This window comes from Oncorhynchus clarkii, chromosome 11, assembly GCF_045791955.1.
Source record: "Oncorhynchus clarkii lewisi isolate Uvic-CL-2024 chromosome 11, UVic_Ocla_1.0, whole genome shotgun sequence".
Taxonomy (NCBI): domain Eukaryota; kingdom Metazoa; phylum Chordata; class Actinopteri; order Salmoniformes; family Salmonidae; genus Oncorhynchus; species Oncorhynchus clarkii.
Genome location: NC_092157.1, coordinates 10,282,418 through 10,297,114, shown reverse-complemented (window position 1 = coordinate 10,297,114; position 14,697 = coordinate 10,282,418). Strand labels below are relative to the sequence as shown.

General features: G+C 41.2%; 1 protein-coding gene across 5 annotated transcripts in view; it reads right to left on the bottom strand.

Moving 5' to 3' along the window:
- LOC139420185 (guanine nucleotide-binding protein G(olf) subunit alpha-like) overlaps positions 1–14,697 on the bottom strand; it is a 62,410-nt gene that overhangs the window by 8,421 nt on the left and 39,292 nt on the right. For all 5 annotated transcript variants that reach the window (XM_071169978.1, XM_071169979.1, XM_071169980.1 and 2 more), the window contains exon 6: positions 1,804–1,858. In XM_071169978.1, coding sequence (XP_071026079.1) covers positions 1,804–1,858 — 55 coding nt within the window. The remainder of the gene's footprint in view (positions 1–1,803; positions 1,859–14,697) is intronic.

Below are 14,697 nucleotides of genomic sequence, written 5' to 3'. Positions count from 1 at the left end.
TAGAGCTATGTCATTCATCAGTACATTAGAGCTATGTCATTCATCAGTACATTAGAGCTATGTGATTCATCAGTACATTAGAGCTATGTCATTCATCAGTACATTAGAGCTATGTCATTCATCAGTACATTAGAGCTATGTCATTCATCAGTACATTAGAGCTATGTCATTCATCAGTACATTAGAGCTATGTCATTCATCAGCACATTAGAGCTATGTCATTCATCAGTACATTGGAGCTATGTCATTCATCAGTACATTAGAGCTATGTCATTCATCAGTACATTAGAGCTATGTCATTCATCAGTACATTAGAGCTATGTCATTCATCAGTACATTAGAGCTATGTCATTCATCAGTACATTAGAGCTATGTGATTCATCAGTACATTAGAGCTATGTGATTCATCAGTACATTAGAGCTATGTCATTCATCAGTACATTAGAGCTATGTCATTCATCAGTACATTAGAGCTATGTCATTCATCAGTACATTAGAGCTATGTCATTCATCAGTACATTAGAGCTATGTCATTCATCAGTACATTAGAGCTATGTCATTCATCAGTACATTAGAGCTATGTGATTCATCAGTACATTAGAGCTATGTCATTCATCAGTACATTAGAGCTATGTCATTCATCAGCACATTAGAGCTATGTCATTCATCAGTACATTAGAGCTATGTCATTCATCAGTACATTAGAGCTATGTCATTCATCAGCACATTAGAGCTATGTGATTCATCAGTACATTAGAGCTATGTGATTCATCAGTACATTAGAGCTATGTCATTCATCAGTACATTAGAGCTATGTCATTCATCAGTACATTAGAGCTATGTCATTCATCAGTACATTAGAGCTATGTGATTCATCAGTACATTAGAGCTATGTCATTCATCAGTACATTAGAGCTATGTCATTCATCAGTACATTAGAGCTATGTCATTCATCAGCACATTAGAGCTATGTCATTCATCAGTACATTAGAGCTATGTCATTCATCAGTACATTAGAGCTATGTCATTCATCAGTACATTAGAGCTATGTCATTCATCAGTACATTAGAGCTATGTCATTCATCAGTACATTAGAGCTATGTCATTCATCAGTACATTAGAGCTATGTCATTCATCAGTACATTAGAGCTGTCATTCATCAGTACATTAGAGCTATGTCATTCATCAGTACATTAGAGCTATGTGATTCATCAGTACATTAGAGCTATGTCATTCATCAGTACATTAGAGCTATGTCATTCATCAGTACATTAGAGCTATGTCATTCATCAGTACATTAGAGCTATGTCATTCATCAGTACATTAGAGCTATGTCATTCATCAGTACATTAGAGCTATGTCATTCATCAGTACATTAGAGCTATGTCATTCATCAGTACATTAGAGCTATGTGATTCATCAGTACATTAGAGCTATGTCATTCATCAGTACATTAGAGCTATGTCATTCATCAGTACATTAGAGCTATGTCATTCATCAGTACATTAGAGCTATGTGATTCATCAGTACATTAGAGCTATGTCAGTCATCAGTACATTAGAGCTATGTCATTCATCAGTACATTAGAGCTATGTCATTCATCAGCACATTAGAGCTATGTCATTCATCAGTACATTAGAGCTATGTCATTCATCAGTACATTAGAGCTATGTCATTCATCAGTACATTAGAGCTATGTCATTCATCAGTACATTAGAGCTATGTCATTCATCAGTACATTAGAGCTATGTCATTCATCAGTACATTAGAGCTATGCTCTAGAATGTTGAAAAGCCTGCTAACCTGATCTGTTGGTGTGTAGTCATTCGACCTCACAGACTCAATTTTGTTCAAGAAGCTGCAAAACAGGAAACAAAAGACATAATTATGTGACACTGGCCTGGATCTAAGGAACAGTACATATCACTGACATTACAGTAGAATAGATAAAGATCTGACTCTACACATTTTAACAAAGGAAAAGCATTAAGAAGAAATAAAGTCTGTTGCCATGGTGTCTTTAAACCACTCCCATACCGCACGCACGCACGCACGCACGCGCTCCAGAGTGTTCCTGGATAGATGCAGCATATGGCTGGACATGGCGGCTGGTTTTGGAGCTGGGGCTCTGAGACAGTCAGTGGTTAGGGACCGGAGAAGAGGGAGGGACAGTGAGAACACTAGAGAAATACACACTACAACATAATGTGTTTCTATCAAACAGACAGTGGATCAGAGGTCTAGCCAAGCACGGAACAATCATTTCATTACATAGCTATATCTGTTCTAACTGCCAAAAAAGGAAAAACTTGAGGAAATGAGGGAAACAAAGTATACAACAAAGTATATTGAAAGCAGGTGTGACCACACAGGTGTGGTTCCTGGGTCAATTAAGCAATTAACATCCCATCATGCTTAGTGTCATGTATAAAACGCCCAGTTACCAACAATTCTGGCTACCATGACTAGAAGAAGAGACCTCGGTGACTATGAAAGAGGGGTCTCAAAGAAGTTTAGGGTGTGTGTGTGTGTGTGTGTGTGTGTGTGTATATATGTGTGTGTGTGTATGTGTGTATATATATATATATATATGTGCGTGTATATATATATATATATATATATATATGTGTGTGTATATACAGTGCCTTGCGAAAGTATTCGGCCCCCTTGAACTTTGCGACCTTTTGCCACATTTCAGGCTTCAAACATAAAGATATAAAACTGTATTTTTTTGTGAAGAATCAACAACAAGTGGGACACAATCATGAAGTGGAACGACATTTATTGGATATTTCAAACTTTTTTAACAAATCAAAAACTGAAAAATTGGACGTGCAAAATTATTCAGCCCCTTTACTTTCAGTGCAGCAAACTCTCTCCAGAAGTTCAGTGAGGATCTCTGAATGATCCAATGTTGACCTAAATGACTAATGATGATAAATACAATCCACCTGTGTGTAATCAAGTCTCCGTATAAATGCACCTGCACTGTGATAGTCTCAGAGGTCCGTTAAAAGCGCAGAGAGCATCATGAAGAACAAGGAACACACCAGGCAGGTCCGAGATACTGTTGTGAAGAAGTTTAAAGCCGGATTTGGATACAAAAAGATTTCCCAAGCTTTAAACATGCCAAGGAGCACTGTGCAAGCGATAATATTGAAATGGAAGGAGTATCAGACCACTGCAAATCTACCAAGACCTGGCCGTCCCTCTAAACCTTCAGCTCATACAAGGAGAAGACTGATCAGAGATGCAGCCAAGAGGCCCATGAACACTCTGGATGAACTGCAGAGATCTACAGCTGAGGTGGGAGACTCTGTCCATAGGACAACAATCAGTCGTATATTGCACAAATCTGGCCTTTATGGAAGAGTGGCAAGAAGAAAGCCATTTCTTAAAGATATCCATAAAAAGTGTTGTTTAAAGTTTGCCACAAGCCACCTGGGAGACACACCAAACATGTGGAAGAAGGTGCTCTGGTCAGATGAAACCAAAATTGAACTTTTTGGCAACAATGCAAAACGTTATGTTTGGCGTAAAAGCAACACAGCTGAACACACCATCCCCACTGTCAAACATGGTGGTGGCAGCATCATGGTTTGGGCCTGCTTTTCTTCAGCAGGGACAGGGAAGATGGTTCAAATTGATGGGAAGATGGATGGAGCCAAATACAGGACCATTCTGGAAGAAAACCTGATGGAGTCTGCAAAAGACCTGAGACTGGGACGGAGATTTGTCTTCCAACAAGACAATGATCCAAAACATAAAGCAAAATCTACAATGGAATGGTTCAAAAATAAACATATCCAGGTGCTAGAATGGCCAAGTCAAAGTCCAGACCTGAATCCAATCGAGAATCTGTGGAAAGAACTGAAAACTGCTGTTCACAAATGCTCTCCATCCAACCTCACTGAGCTCGAGCTGTTTTGCAAGGAGGAATGGGAAAACATTTCAGTCTCTCGATGTGTAAAACTGATAGAGACATACCCCAAGCGACTTACAGCTGTAATCGCAGAAAAAGGTGGCGCTACAAAGTATTAACTTAAGGGGGCTGAATAATTTTGCACGCCCAATTTTTCCGTTTTTGATTTGTTAAAAAAGTTTGAAATATCCAATAAATGTCGTTCCACTTCATGATTGTGTCCCACTTGTTGTTGATTCTTCACAAAAAAATACAGTTTTATATCTTTATGTTTGAAGCCTGAAATGTGGCAAAAGGTCGCAAAGTTCAAGGGGGCCGAATACTTTCGCAAGGCACTGTATATGTGTGTGTGTATATATATATATATATGTGTATATATGTGTGTGTGTGTGTGTGTGTGGGGGGGGGGGGGGGGGGGGGGAATGGCCCTAGCCCTTACCCTCCGATCCCACAGGTCCCAGATGTACTCAATGGGATTGAGTTCTGGGCTCTTCGCTGGCCATGGCAGAACACTGACATTCCTGTCTTGCAGGAAATCAGCCATACTGCTCGTTCTGTGCGTGGTGGCATTGTCATGCTGGAGGGTCATGTCAGGATGAGCCTGCAGGAAGGGTACCACGAGGGAGGAAGAGGTCTTCCCTGTAACGCACAGCATTGAGATTGCCTACAATGACAACAAGCTCAGTCCGATGATGCTGTGACACACCGCATCAGACCATGACGGACCCTCCACCTCCAAATCGATCTTGCTCCAGAGTACAGGCCTCGGCATAACACTCATTCCTTCGACGATAAACGTGAATCCGACCATCACCCCTGGTGAGACAAAACCGTGACCCGCCAGTGAAGAACACTTTTTGCCAGTCCTGTCTGGTCCAGTGACGGTGGGTTTGTGCCCATAGGCGACGTTGTTGCTGGAGATGTCTGGTGAGGACCTGCCTTACAACAGGTCTACAAGCCCTCAGTCCAGCCTCTCTCAACCGATTGAGGACAGTCTGAGCACTAATGGAGGGATTGTGCGTTCCTGGTGTAACTCGGGCAGTTGTTGTTGCCATCCTGTAGCTGTCCCGCAGGTGTGATGTTCGGATGTACCGATCCTGTGCAGGTGTCGTTACACGTGGTCTGCCACTGCGAGGACGATCAGCTGTCCGTCCTGTCTCTCTGTAGCACCGTCTTAGGCGTCTCACAGTACAGACATAGAAATGTATTGCAGTCCTTGCAGCATGAGGCACGTTCACGCAGATGAGCAGGCACCCTGGGCATCTTTCTTTTGGTGTTTTTCAGAGTCAGTAGAAAGGCCTCTTTAGTGTCTTAAGTTTTCATAACTGTGACCTTAATTGCCTACCGTCTGTAAGCTGTTAGTGTCTTAACGACCGTTCCACAGGTGCATGTTCATTAGTTGTTTGTGGTTCATTGAACAAGCATGGGAAACAGTGTTTAAACCCTTTACAATGAAGATCTGTGAAGTTATTTGGAATTGTATTTTTTATGAAAGACAGGGTCCTGAAAAGGGGACATTTCTTTTTTTTGCTGAGTTTATATTGCTAGGAGACATCGTTATGCTGAATGACTAACACTACTGCAGATCTCATCCCCAGGCTGTACCATCCCTCCCCAGCAGAGGGCGTCCCCCTCTTCCTGTTCCATTATTAAAGACAGCAGTTAGTTCATGCCATAGAGCTAGATCAGACCATCTTGCTCTGGTGTGCACGAGCTGTATGTTCCCTGGGTGTATGTGTGTGTGTCCCTGCGGTCCCAAACCCCAGGCACGCACGCACGCACGCACGTGCACATTTGTAACCGCTGAACCAGCAGATACCACCCGAAACATCCCAATTCTATTTTACTCTATTCTGCTGTCTTCTATTCTACACTGAGGAGGGAACAACCACAAAAGTCAGTTCTGTAAAGTCCTGTGTCCTTTATAATGGACCTGGTTAAATACATTCTGATGTAACTACCTGGTTAGTTCTTTATAATGGACCTGGTTAAATACATTCTGATGTAACTACCTGGTTAGTTCTTTATAATGGACCTGGTTAGTTCTTTATAATGGACCTGGTTAGTTCTTTATAGTGGACCTGGTTAAATACATTCTGATGTAACTACCTGGTTAGTTCTTTATAATGGACCTGGTTAAATACATTCTGATGTAACTACCTGGTTAGTTCTTTATAATGGACCTGGTTAAATACATTCTGATGTAACTACCTGGTTAGTTCTTTATAATGGACCTGGTTAAATACATTCTGATGTAACTACCTGGTTAGTTCTTTATAATGGACCAGTTGGTACCAGGCAGTTGCCAATGGAATTATTTAGTAAGAACCATAGTTAATAAGATGTTACCAACCCTCTTATACAAGTTACACAGAAACCCCAAAACAAAAAAAAGTATCCTATAGAGTTTGGGCCTGTAAACACGACCAAACACAGCCACGTTTCATAATTCCCTCTCCCTGACTGAGTGATCCCCATCCCTTGCTACCAACACTCAGCTCTTAAACGCAAGGTTGAACTGTTCCTCCACTAAACACAGGCCAGTGCTGCCCTGTTTTAATTTGACCCATGGACTTGTCCACAGCCTAAATCTACTGGCTGATGCTATTAATTGGTCGAATGGAAAGATGGGATCAATAGTTTCCACATTTTGAGTGTCTGTGGTGGTCAGTGTGGAAATCGGGTCACTCAACAAAACGATCACTCACGATACAACACACAGAGAATGGCTTTACCAGAAGAACCAGACGCTTTCAAAACAGCAGGGAAAGAAATATGGATGATTGGGACGGCCTATACTGTAGTCTCTCCTAATGACATATAATAACACAAAGAAGAGAATGGAAACATGTTAGACCACAAGTTATCTGTAAGCTTGATGGAGTATGAAGCCATTTCACAATAGGATGCTGTATACATAACACACACACACACACACACACTTTGTAACACCAAAGCAGGGCCCTAAAATACACTGAAAAATATAAAACGCAACATGTAAAATGTTGGTCCCATGTTTCATGAGCTGAAATAAAAGTGCCCCAGAAATTCTCCATATGCACAAAAAGCTGATTTCTCTCAAATGCTGTTAGTGAGCAGTTCTCCTTGGCCAAGACAATCCATCCACCTGACCGCTGTGGCATATCAGCATGATCATTACACAGATACACCTTGTGCTGGGGGCAATAAAAGGTCATTCTAAAATGTGCAGTTGTGTCACACAACACAATGTTATAGATGTTTAAAGTTTTGAAGGAGCGTGCAATTGGACTGCTGGAATTGACATTAGGAGTGTGCTTAGTACTACTAATACATGTTAGGGAGTGTTCTTAGTACTACTACTACATGTTAGGGAGTGTTCTTAGTACTACTACTACATGTTAGGGAGTGTGCTTAGTACTACTACTACATGTTAGGGAGTGTTCTTAGTACTACTATTACATGTTAGGGAGTGTTCTTAGTACTACTACTACATGTTAGGGAGTGTTCTTAGTACTACTACTACATGTTAGGGAGTGTTCTTAGTACTACTACTACATGTTAGGGAGTGTGCTTAGTACTACTACTACATGTTAGGGAGTGTTCTTAGTACTACTACTACATGTTAGGGAGTGTTCTTAGTACTACTACTACATGTTAGGGAGTGTTCTTAGTACTACTACTACATGTTAGGGAGTGTTCTTAGTACTACTACTACATGTTAGGGAGTGTTCTTAGTACTACTACTACATGTTAGGGAGTGTTCTTAGTACTACTACTACTACTACTACTACTACATGTTAGGGAGTGTTCTTAGTACTACATGTTAGGGAGTGTTCTTAGTACTACTACTACATGTTAGGGAGTGTTCTTAGTACTACTACTACATGTTAGGGAGTGTTCTTAGTACTACTATTACATGTTAGGGAGTGTTCTTAGTACTACTACTACATGTTAGGGAGTGTTCTTAGTACTACTACTACATGTTAGGGAGTGTTCTTAGTACTACTACTACATGTTAGGGAGTGTGCTTAGTACTACTACTACATGTTAGGGAGTGTTCTTAGTACTACTACTACATGTTAGGGAGTGTTCTTAGTACTACTACTACATGTTAGGGAGTGTTCTTAGTACTACTACTACATGTTAGGGAGTGTTCTTAGTACTACTACTACATGTTAGGGAGTGTTCTTAGTACTACTACTACATGTTAGGGAGTGTTCTTAGTACTACTACTACTACTACTACATGTTAGGGAGTGTTCTTAGTACTACTACTACATGTTAGGGAGTGTTCTTAGTACTACTACTACATGTTAGGGAGTGTTCTTAGTACTACTACTACATGTTAGGGAGTGTTCTTAGTACTACTACTACTACTACTACTACTACATGTTAGGGAGTGTTCTTAGTACTACTACTACATGTTAGGGAGTGTTCTTAGTACTACTACTACTACTACTACATGTTAGGGAGTGTTCTTAGTACTACTACTACATGTTAGGGAGTGTTCTTAGTACTACAACTACATGTTAGGGAGTGTTCTTAGTACTACTACTACATGTTAGGGAGTGTTCTTAGTACTACTACTACATGTTAGGGAGTGTTCTTAGTACTACTACTACATGTTAGGGAGTGTTCTTAGTACTACTACTACATGTTAGGGAGTGTTCTTAGTACTACTACTACTACTACTACTACATGTTAGGGAGTGTTCTTAGTACTACATGTTAGGGAGTGTTCTTAGTACTACTACTACATGTTAGGGAGTGTTCTTAGTACTACTACTACATGTTAGGGAGTGTTCTTAGTACTACTACTACATGTTAGGGAGTGTTCTTAGTACTACTACTACATGTTAGGGAGTGTGCTTAGTACTACTACTACATGTTAGGGAGTGTGCTTAGTACTACTACTACATGTTAGGGAGTGTTCTTAGTACTACTATTACATGTTAGGGAGTGTTCTTAGTACTACTACTACATGTTAGGGAGTGTTCTTAGTACTACTACTACATGTTAGGGAGTGTTCTTAGTACTACTACTACATGTTAGGGAGTGTGCTTAGTACTACTACTACATGTTAGGGAGTGTTCTTAGTACTACTACTACATGTTAGGGAGTGTTCTTAGTACTACTACTACATGTTAGGGAGTGTTCTTAGTACTACTACTACATGTTAGGGAGTGTTCTTAGTACTACTACTACTACTACTACATGTTAGGGAGTGTTCTTAGTACTACATGTTAGGGAGTGTTCTTAGTACTACTACTACTACTACTACTACTACATGTTAGGGAGTGTTCTTAGTACTACTACTACATGTTAGGGAGTGTTCTTAGTACTACTACTACTACTACTACATGTTAGGGAGTGTTCTTAGTACTACTACTACATGTTAGGGAGTGTTCTTAGTACTACAACTACATGTTAGGGAGTGTTCTTAGTACTACTACTACATGTTAGGGAGTGTTCTTAGTACTACTACTACATGTTAGGGAGTGTTCTTAGTACTACTACTACATGTTAGGGAGTGTTCTTAGTACTACTACTACATGTTAGGGAGTGTTCTTAGTACTACTACTACTACTACTACTACATGTTAGGGAGTGTTCTTAGTACTACATGTTAGGGAGTGTTCTTAGTACTACTACTACATGTTAGGGAGTGTTCTTAGTACTACTACTACATGTTAGGGAGTGTTCTTAGTACTACTACTACATGTTAGGGAGTGTTCTTAGTACTACTACTACATGTTAGGGAGTGTGCTTAGTACTACTACTACATGTTAGGGAGTGTGCTTAGTACTACTACTACATGTTAGGGAGTGTTCTTAGTACTACTATTACATGTTAGGGAGTGTTCTTAGTACTACTACTACATGTTAGGGAGTGTTCTTAGTACTACTACTACATGTTAGGGAGTGTTCTTAGTACTACTACTACATGTTAGGGAGTGTGCTTAGTACTACTACTACATGTTAGGGAGTGTTCTTAGTACTACTACTACATGTTAGGGAGTGTTCTTAGTACTACTACTACATGTTAGGGAGTGTTCTTAGTACTACTACTACATGTTAGGGAGTGTTCTTAGTACTACTACTACTACTACTACATGTTAGGGAGTGTTCTTAGTACTACATGTTAGGGAGTGTTCTTAGTACTACTACTACATGTTAGGGAGTGTTCTTAGTACTACTACTACATGTTAGGGAGTGTTCTTAGTACTACTACTACATGTTAGGGAGTGTTCTTAGTACTACTACTACATGTTAGGGAGTGTTCTTAGTACTACTACTACATGTTAGGGAGTGTTCTTAGTACTACTACTACATGTTAGGGAGTGTTCTTAGTACTACTACTACATGTTAGGGAGTGTTCTTAGTACTACTACTACATGTTAGGGAGTGTTCTTAGTACTACTACTACATGTTAGGGAGTGTTCTTAGTACTACTACTACATGTTAGGGAGTGTTCTTAGTACTACTACTACATGTTAGGGAGTGTTCTTAGTACTACTACTACATGTTAGGGAGTGTTCTTAGTACTACTATTACATGTTAGGGAGTGTTCTTAGTACTACTACTACATGTTAGGGAGTGTTCTTAGTACTACTACTACATGTTAGGGAGTGTTCTTAGTACTACTACTACATGTTAGGGAGTGTGCTTAGTACTACTACTACATGTTAGGGAGTGTTCTTAGTACTACTACTACATGTTAGGGAGTGTTCTTAGTACTACTAATACATGTTAGGGAGTGTTCTTAGTACTACTACTACATGTTAGGGAGTGTTCTTAGTACTACTACTACATGTTAGGGAGTGTTCTTAGTACTACTACTACATGTTAGGGAGTGTTCTTAGTACTACTACTACTACTACTACATGTTAGGGAGTGTTCTTAGTACTACATGTTAGGGAGTGTTCTTAGTACTACTACTACATGTTAGGGAGTGTTCTTAGTACTACTACTACATGTTAGGGAGTGTTCTTAGTACTACTACTACATGTTAGGGAGTGTTCTTAGTACTACTACTACTACTACTACTACATGTTAGGGAGTGTTCTTAGTACTACTACTACATGTTAGGGAGTGTTCTTAGTACTACTACTACTACTACTACATGTTAGGGAGTGTTCTTAGTACTACTACTACATGTTAGGGAGTGTTCTTAGTACTACAACTACATGTTAGGGAGTGTTCTTAGTACTACAACTACATGTTAGGGAGTGTTCTTAGTACTACTACTACATGTTAGGGAGTGTTCTTAGTACTACTACTACATGTTAGGGAGTGTTCTTAGTACTACTACTACATGTTAGGGAGTGTTCTTAGTACTACTACTACATGTTAGGGAGTGTTCTTAGTACTACTACTACATGTTAGGGAGTGTTCTTAGTACTACTACTACATGTTAGGGAGTGTTCGTAGTACTACTAGCTTGATGTTAGGAGTGTTGTAAATACTACTAGAGCCTATGATAGGAGCTCTTCTTCTGCCTGACAATGGAGAGAGTTTATATGAGGAAAGACGGGGTCATTTTGCATCCTGACAGATACATTAAACAGATTAAGACTTGCACCAGTGTTTCTGCTGCACTTATTTAGCTGTGGTGGCACGCCACAGCAAAATCAAAAATATGTAACATGAAAGAAATATTAATGCGGAGGCGCACTTTTTTCACTGCAAAGAAAACAAGTAATAAACAGACAAATCAGACAACACCATAGTAGAATAGTTGATTTATTTATCTAGTCGGCTTGTTCTTGTGTGTTCTATACTAGAGAAATATTCCTTGAGGCACATTCAAGTTACGAGTGCCACAGAGAGGAAACCATGCATTCTGACAAGCAGTCAATGCAATCGTGGGGAAAACAGACATTTTAATAGCCTTTATTAAACAGAGGGGGATCCTAGCTTTCCATTCTAACTTTATTTATCTCTTAACTCTTAAATATGCGAGAACCGCACCATTTTAAATTTGGAGTTTATAGCAGCATCATTGTTAAGCAGGTTACTGCTCTGCAGCAATTGGATGTGAGCGCATAAATGTACCAGGGGTTAAATGTAACACGGGTCAATAGGGTAACACGCCACCCTACCTGAAAATATATTGTTTTTGAGAGACTTAAATTGTGATGAGACAAGACAACATTTTTAGATGAACGTGAGAAGTGGCATCCAGGGACAGTTGGGAGAAAGAAAAGGTGGCGTGAAGTGGTTTCAGTGAGTACTGAAGTTACCCTAGCATGCAGACACAGTGAATATAATGTAGGCCTATGTAAAACAAAATGTTGGGTGATAAAATGTATCAATAGGATGCTAACTAGGTTAAAGATCACATTTGGGATCTGGCTAATAATTAGCCCAATAGGGTAAATACAGATAGGAAACTCCTTGCTTCAGCCTATATAATTTTCAGCCTCTATGCTGCATCAGTTGGGCTTCTGTTGATAATGTTAATTGCTAGTACTATGCGGACCATGCATAGGCTAAATGTTACAAAGAAACTCAGCAAAAAAAGAAACGTCCTCTCACTGTCAACCGCATTTATTTTCAGGAAACTTAACATGTCTAAATATTTGTATTTGGGCTCTTCGCTGGCCATGGCAGAACACTGACATTCCTGTCTTGCAGGAAATCACGCACAGACCGAGCAGTATGGCTGGTGGCATTGTCATGCTGGAGGGTCATGTCAGGATGAGCCTGCAGGAAGGGTACCACATGAGGAAGGAGGATATCTTCCCTGTAACGCACAGCGTTGAGATTGCCTGCAATGACAACAAGCTCAGTCCAATGATGCTGTGACACACCGCCCCAGACCATGACGGACCCTCCACCTCCAAATCGATCCTGCTCCAGAGTACAGGCCTCTGTGTAACGCTCATTCCTTCAACAATAAACGCGACCATCAACCCTGGTGAGACAAAACCGCGACTCATCAGTGAAGAGCACTTTTTGCCAGTCCTGTCTGGTCCAGCAAAGGTGGGTTTGTGCCCATAGGTGACGTTGTTGCCGGTGATGCCTGGTGAGGACGTGCCTTACAACAGGCCTACAAGCCCTCAGGCCAGCCTCTCAGCCTATTGCGGACAGTCTGAGCACTGATGGAGGGATTGTTCGTTCCTGGTGTAACTTGGGCAGTTGTTGTTGCCATCCTGTACCTGTCCCGCAGGTGTGATATTCGGATGTACCGATCCTGTGCAGGTGTCGTTACACGTGGTCTGCGCTGTCTTAGTCGTCTCACAGTACGAACATTGCAATTTATTGCCCTGGCCACATCTGCAGTCCTCATGCCTCCTTGCAGCATGCCTAAGGCACGTTCACGCAGATGAGCAGGCACCCTGGGCATCTTTCTTTTGGTGTTTTTCCAGAGTCAGTAGAAAGGCCTCTTTAGTGTGCTATGTTTTCATAACTGTGACCTTAATTGCCTACCGTCTGTAAGCTGTTAGTGTCTTAACGACCCTTCCACAGGTGCATGTTCATTAATTGTTTATGGTTCATTGAACAAGCATGGGAAACAGTGTTTAAACCCTTTACAATGAAGATCTGTGAAGTTATTTGGATTTTTACAAATTATCTTTGAAAGACAGGGTCCTGAAAAAGGGACATTTCCTTTCTTGCTGAGTTTACATTTACCAATATATTATTGGGCTGATTTCTGGAGGCGGAAATTATATTTTATATGATGTCAGCATAATTTTAGTTTAATTTATTTTGGAGTAGAATGTCCTTTTAAAAAGTCACCATAACTGAGCTACTCAGTACTTCCACATAATACAAAAAATCCAGGGGCGGAACCCCAGACTCCCAGAACAACCCCCCCCCCCCCCCCCCCCCCACCCCACACGGCTACACATTTTTCCACAGGAAGCACTTATGTGCAAATACCCAAATACCCACACCCAGAAATACACAGAGACACACCCAGAAACACACCCAGAAATACACAGAGACACACCCAGAGACACACCCAGAAATACACCCAGAAATACACAGAGACACACACAGAGACACACACAGAGACACACCCAGCTGCAGGGGAGCTGGTGCTAAAAATAACCCTGGGAATGGATCTTCAGATTATACAAGCCCCGAGCGGGCAGATAAACACACACACTGTACCTGCCCCACTAAGATTGTGCACAGAGTGGGGGGGGCTAAGCACATACACTCAGCAGGACCTAGCAGTGTGACACACACACACACACACACACACACACACACACACACACACACACACACACACACACACACACACACAGGGGAGTAGATTTATGTGCAAACTTTTGAGGAACTGCTCACAACGAGAGAGGTCTGTCCAATCGTTAACTTCCCTAAATAAAACGGGGACAAATATAAAATAGCAGAGCTCTGATAGGATGTTTTATTCCTCCAAAAGGAACGGGGCCAAGCCCATGCAGCTTCTCGACTCTATACTGACTGAACCCGAGCAGACAGGGTGAGGCTCCATTTGTGTTATTCCTCTAGTGGCCCCTGGGTGGCGCCCCCTCTGAGATGGGCAAAGTGAGAACACCTCCTTTGGTGACCGACATGTGCCTGCATTGGGCTGCAGCTGGGTTGCCACGGCAACTCCTGTCAGCGGGGTCGATAGAGAGCGCTCCTCCTCTTCCTTAGCTGGCTTATGCTCGCTCGCACACACACACACACACACACACACACACACACACACACACACACACACACACACACACACACAAAATTTACAGAGATGTGTGTATGCGCCTATAGGCCTCTTTCCGTAACAGCTGGACCTAACTGACTGACGAGAGAAGTCAC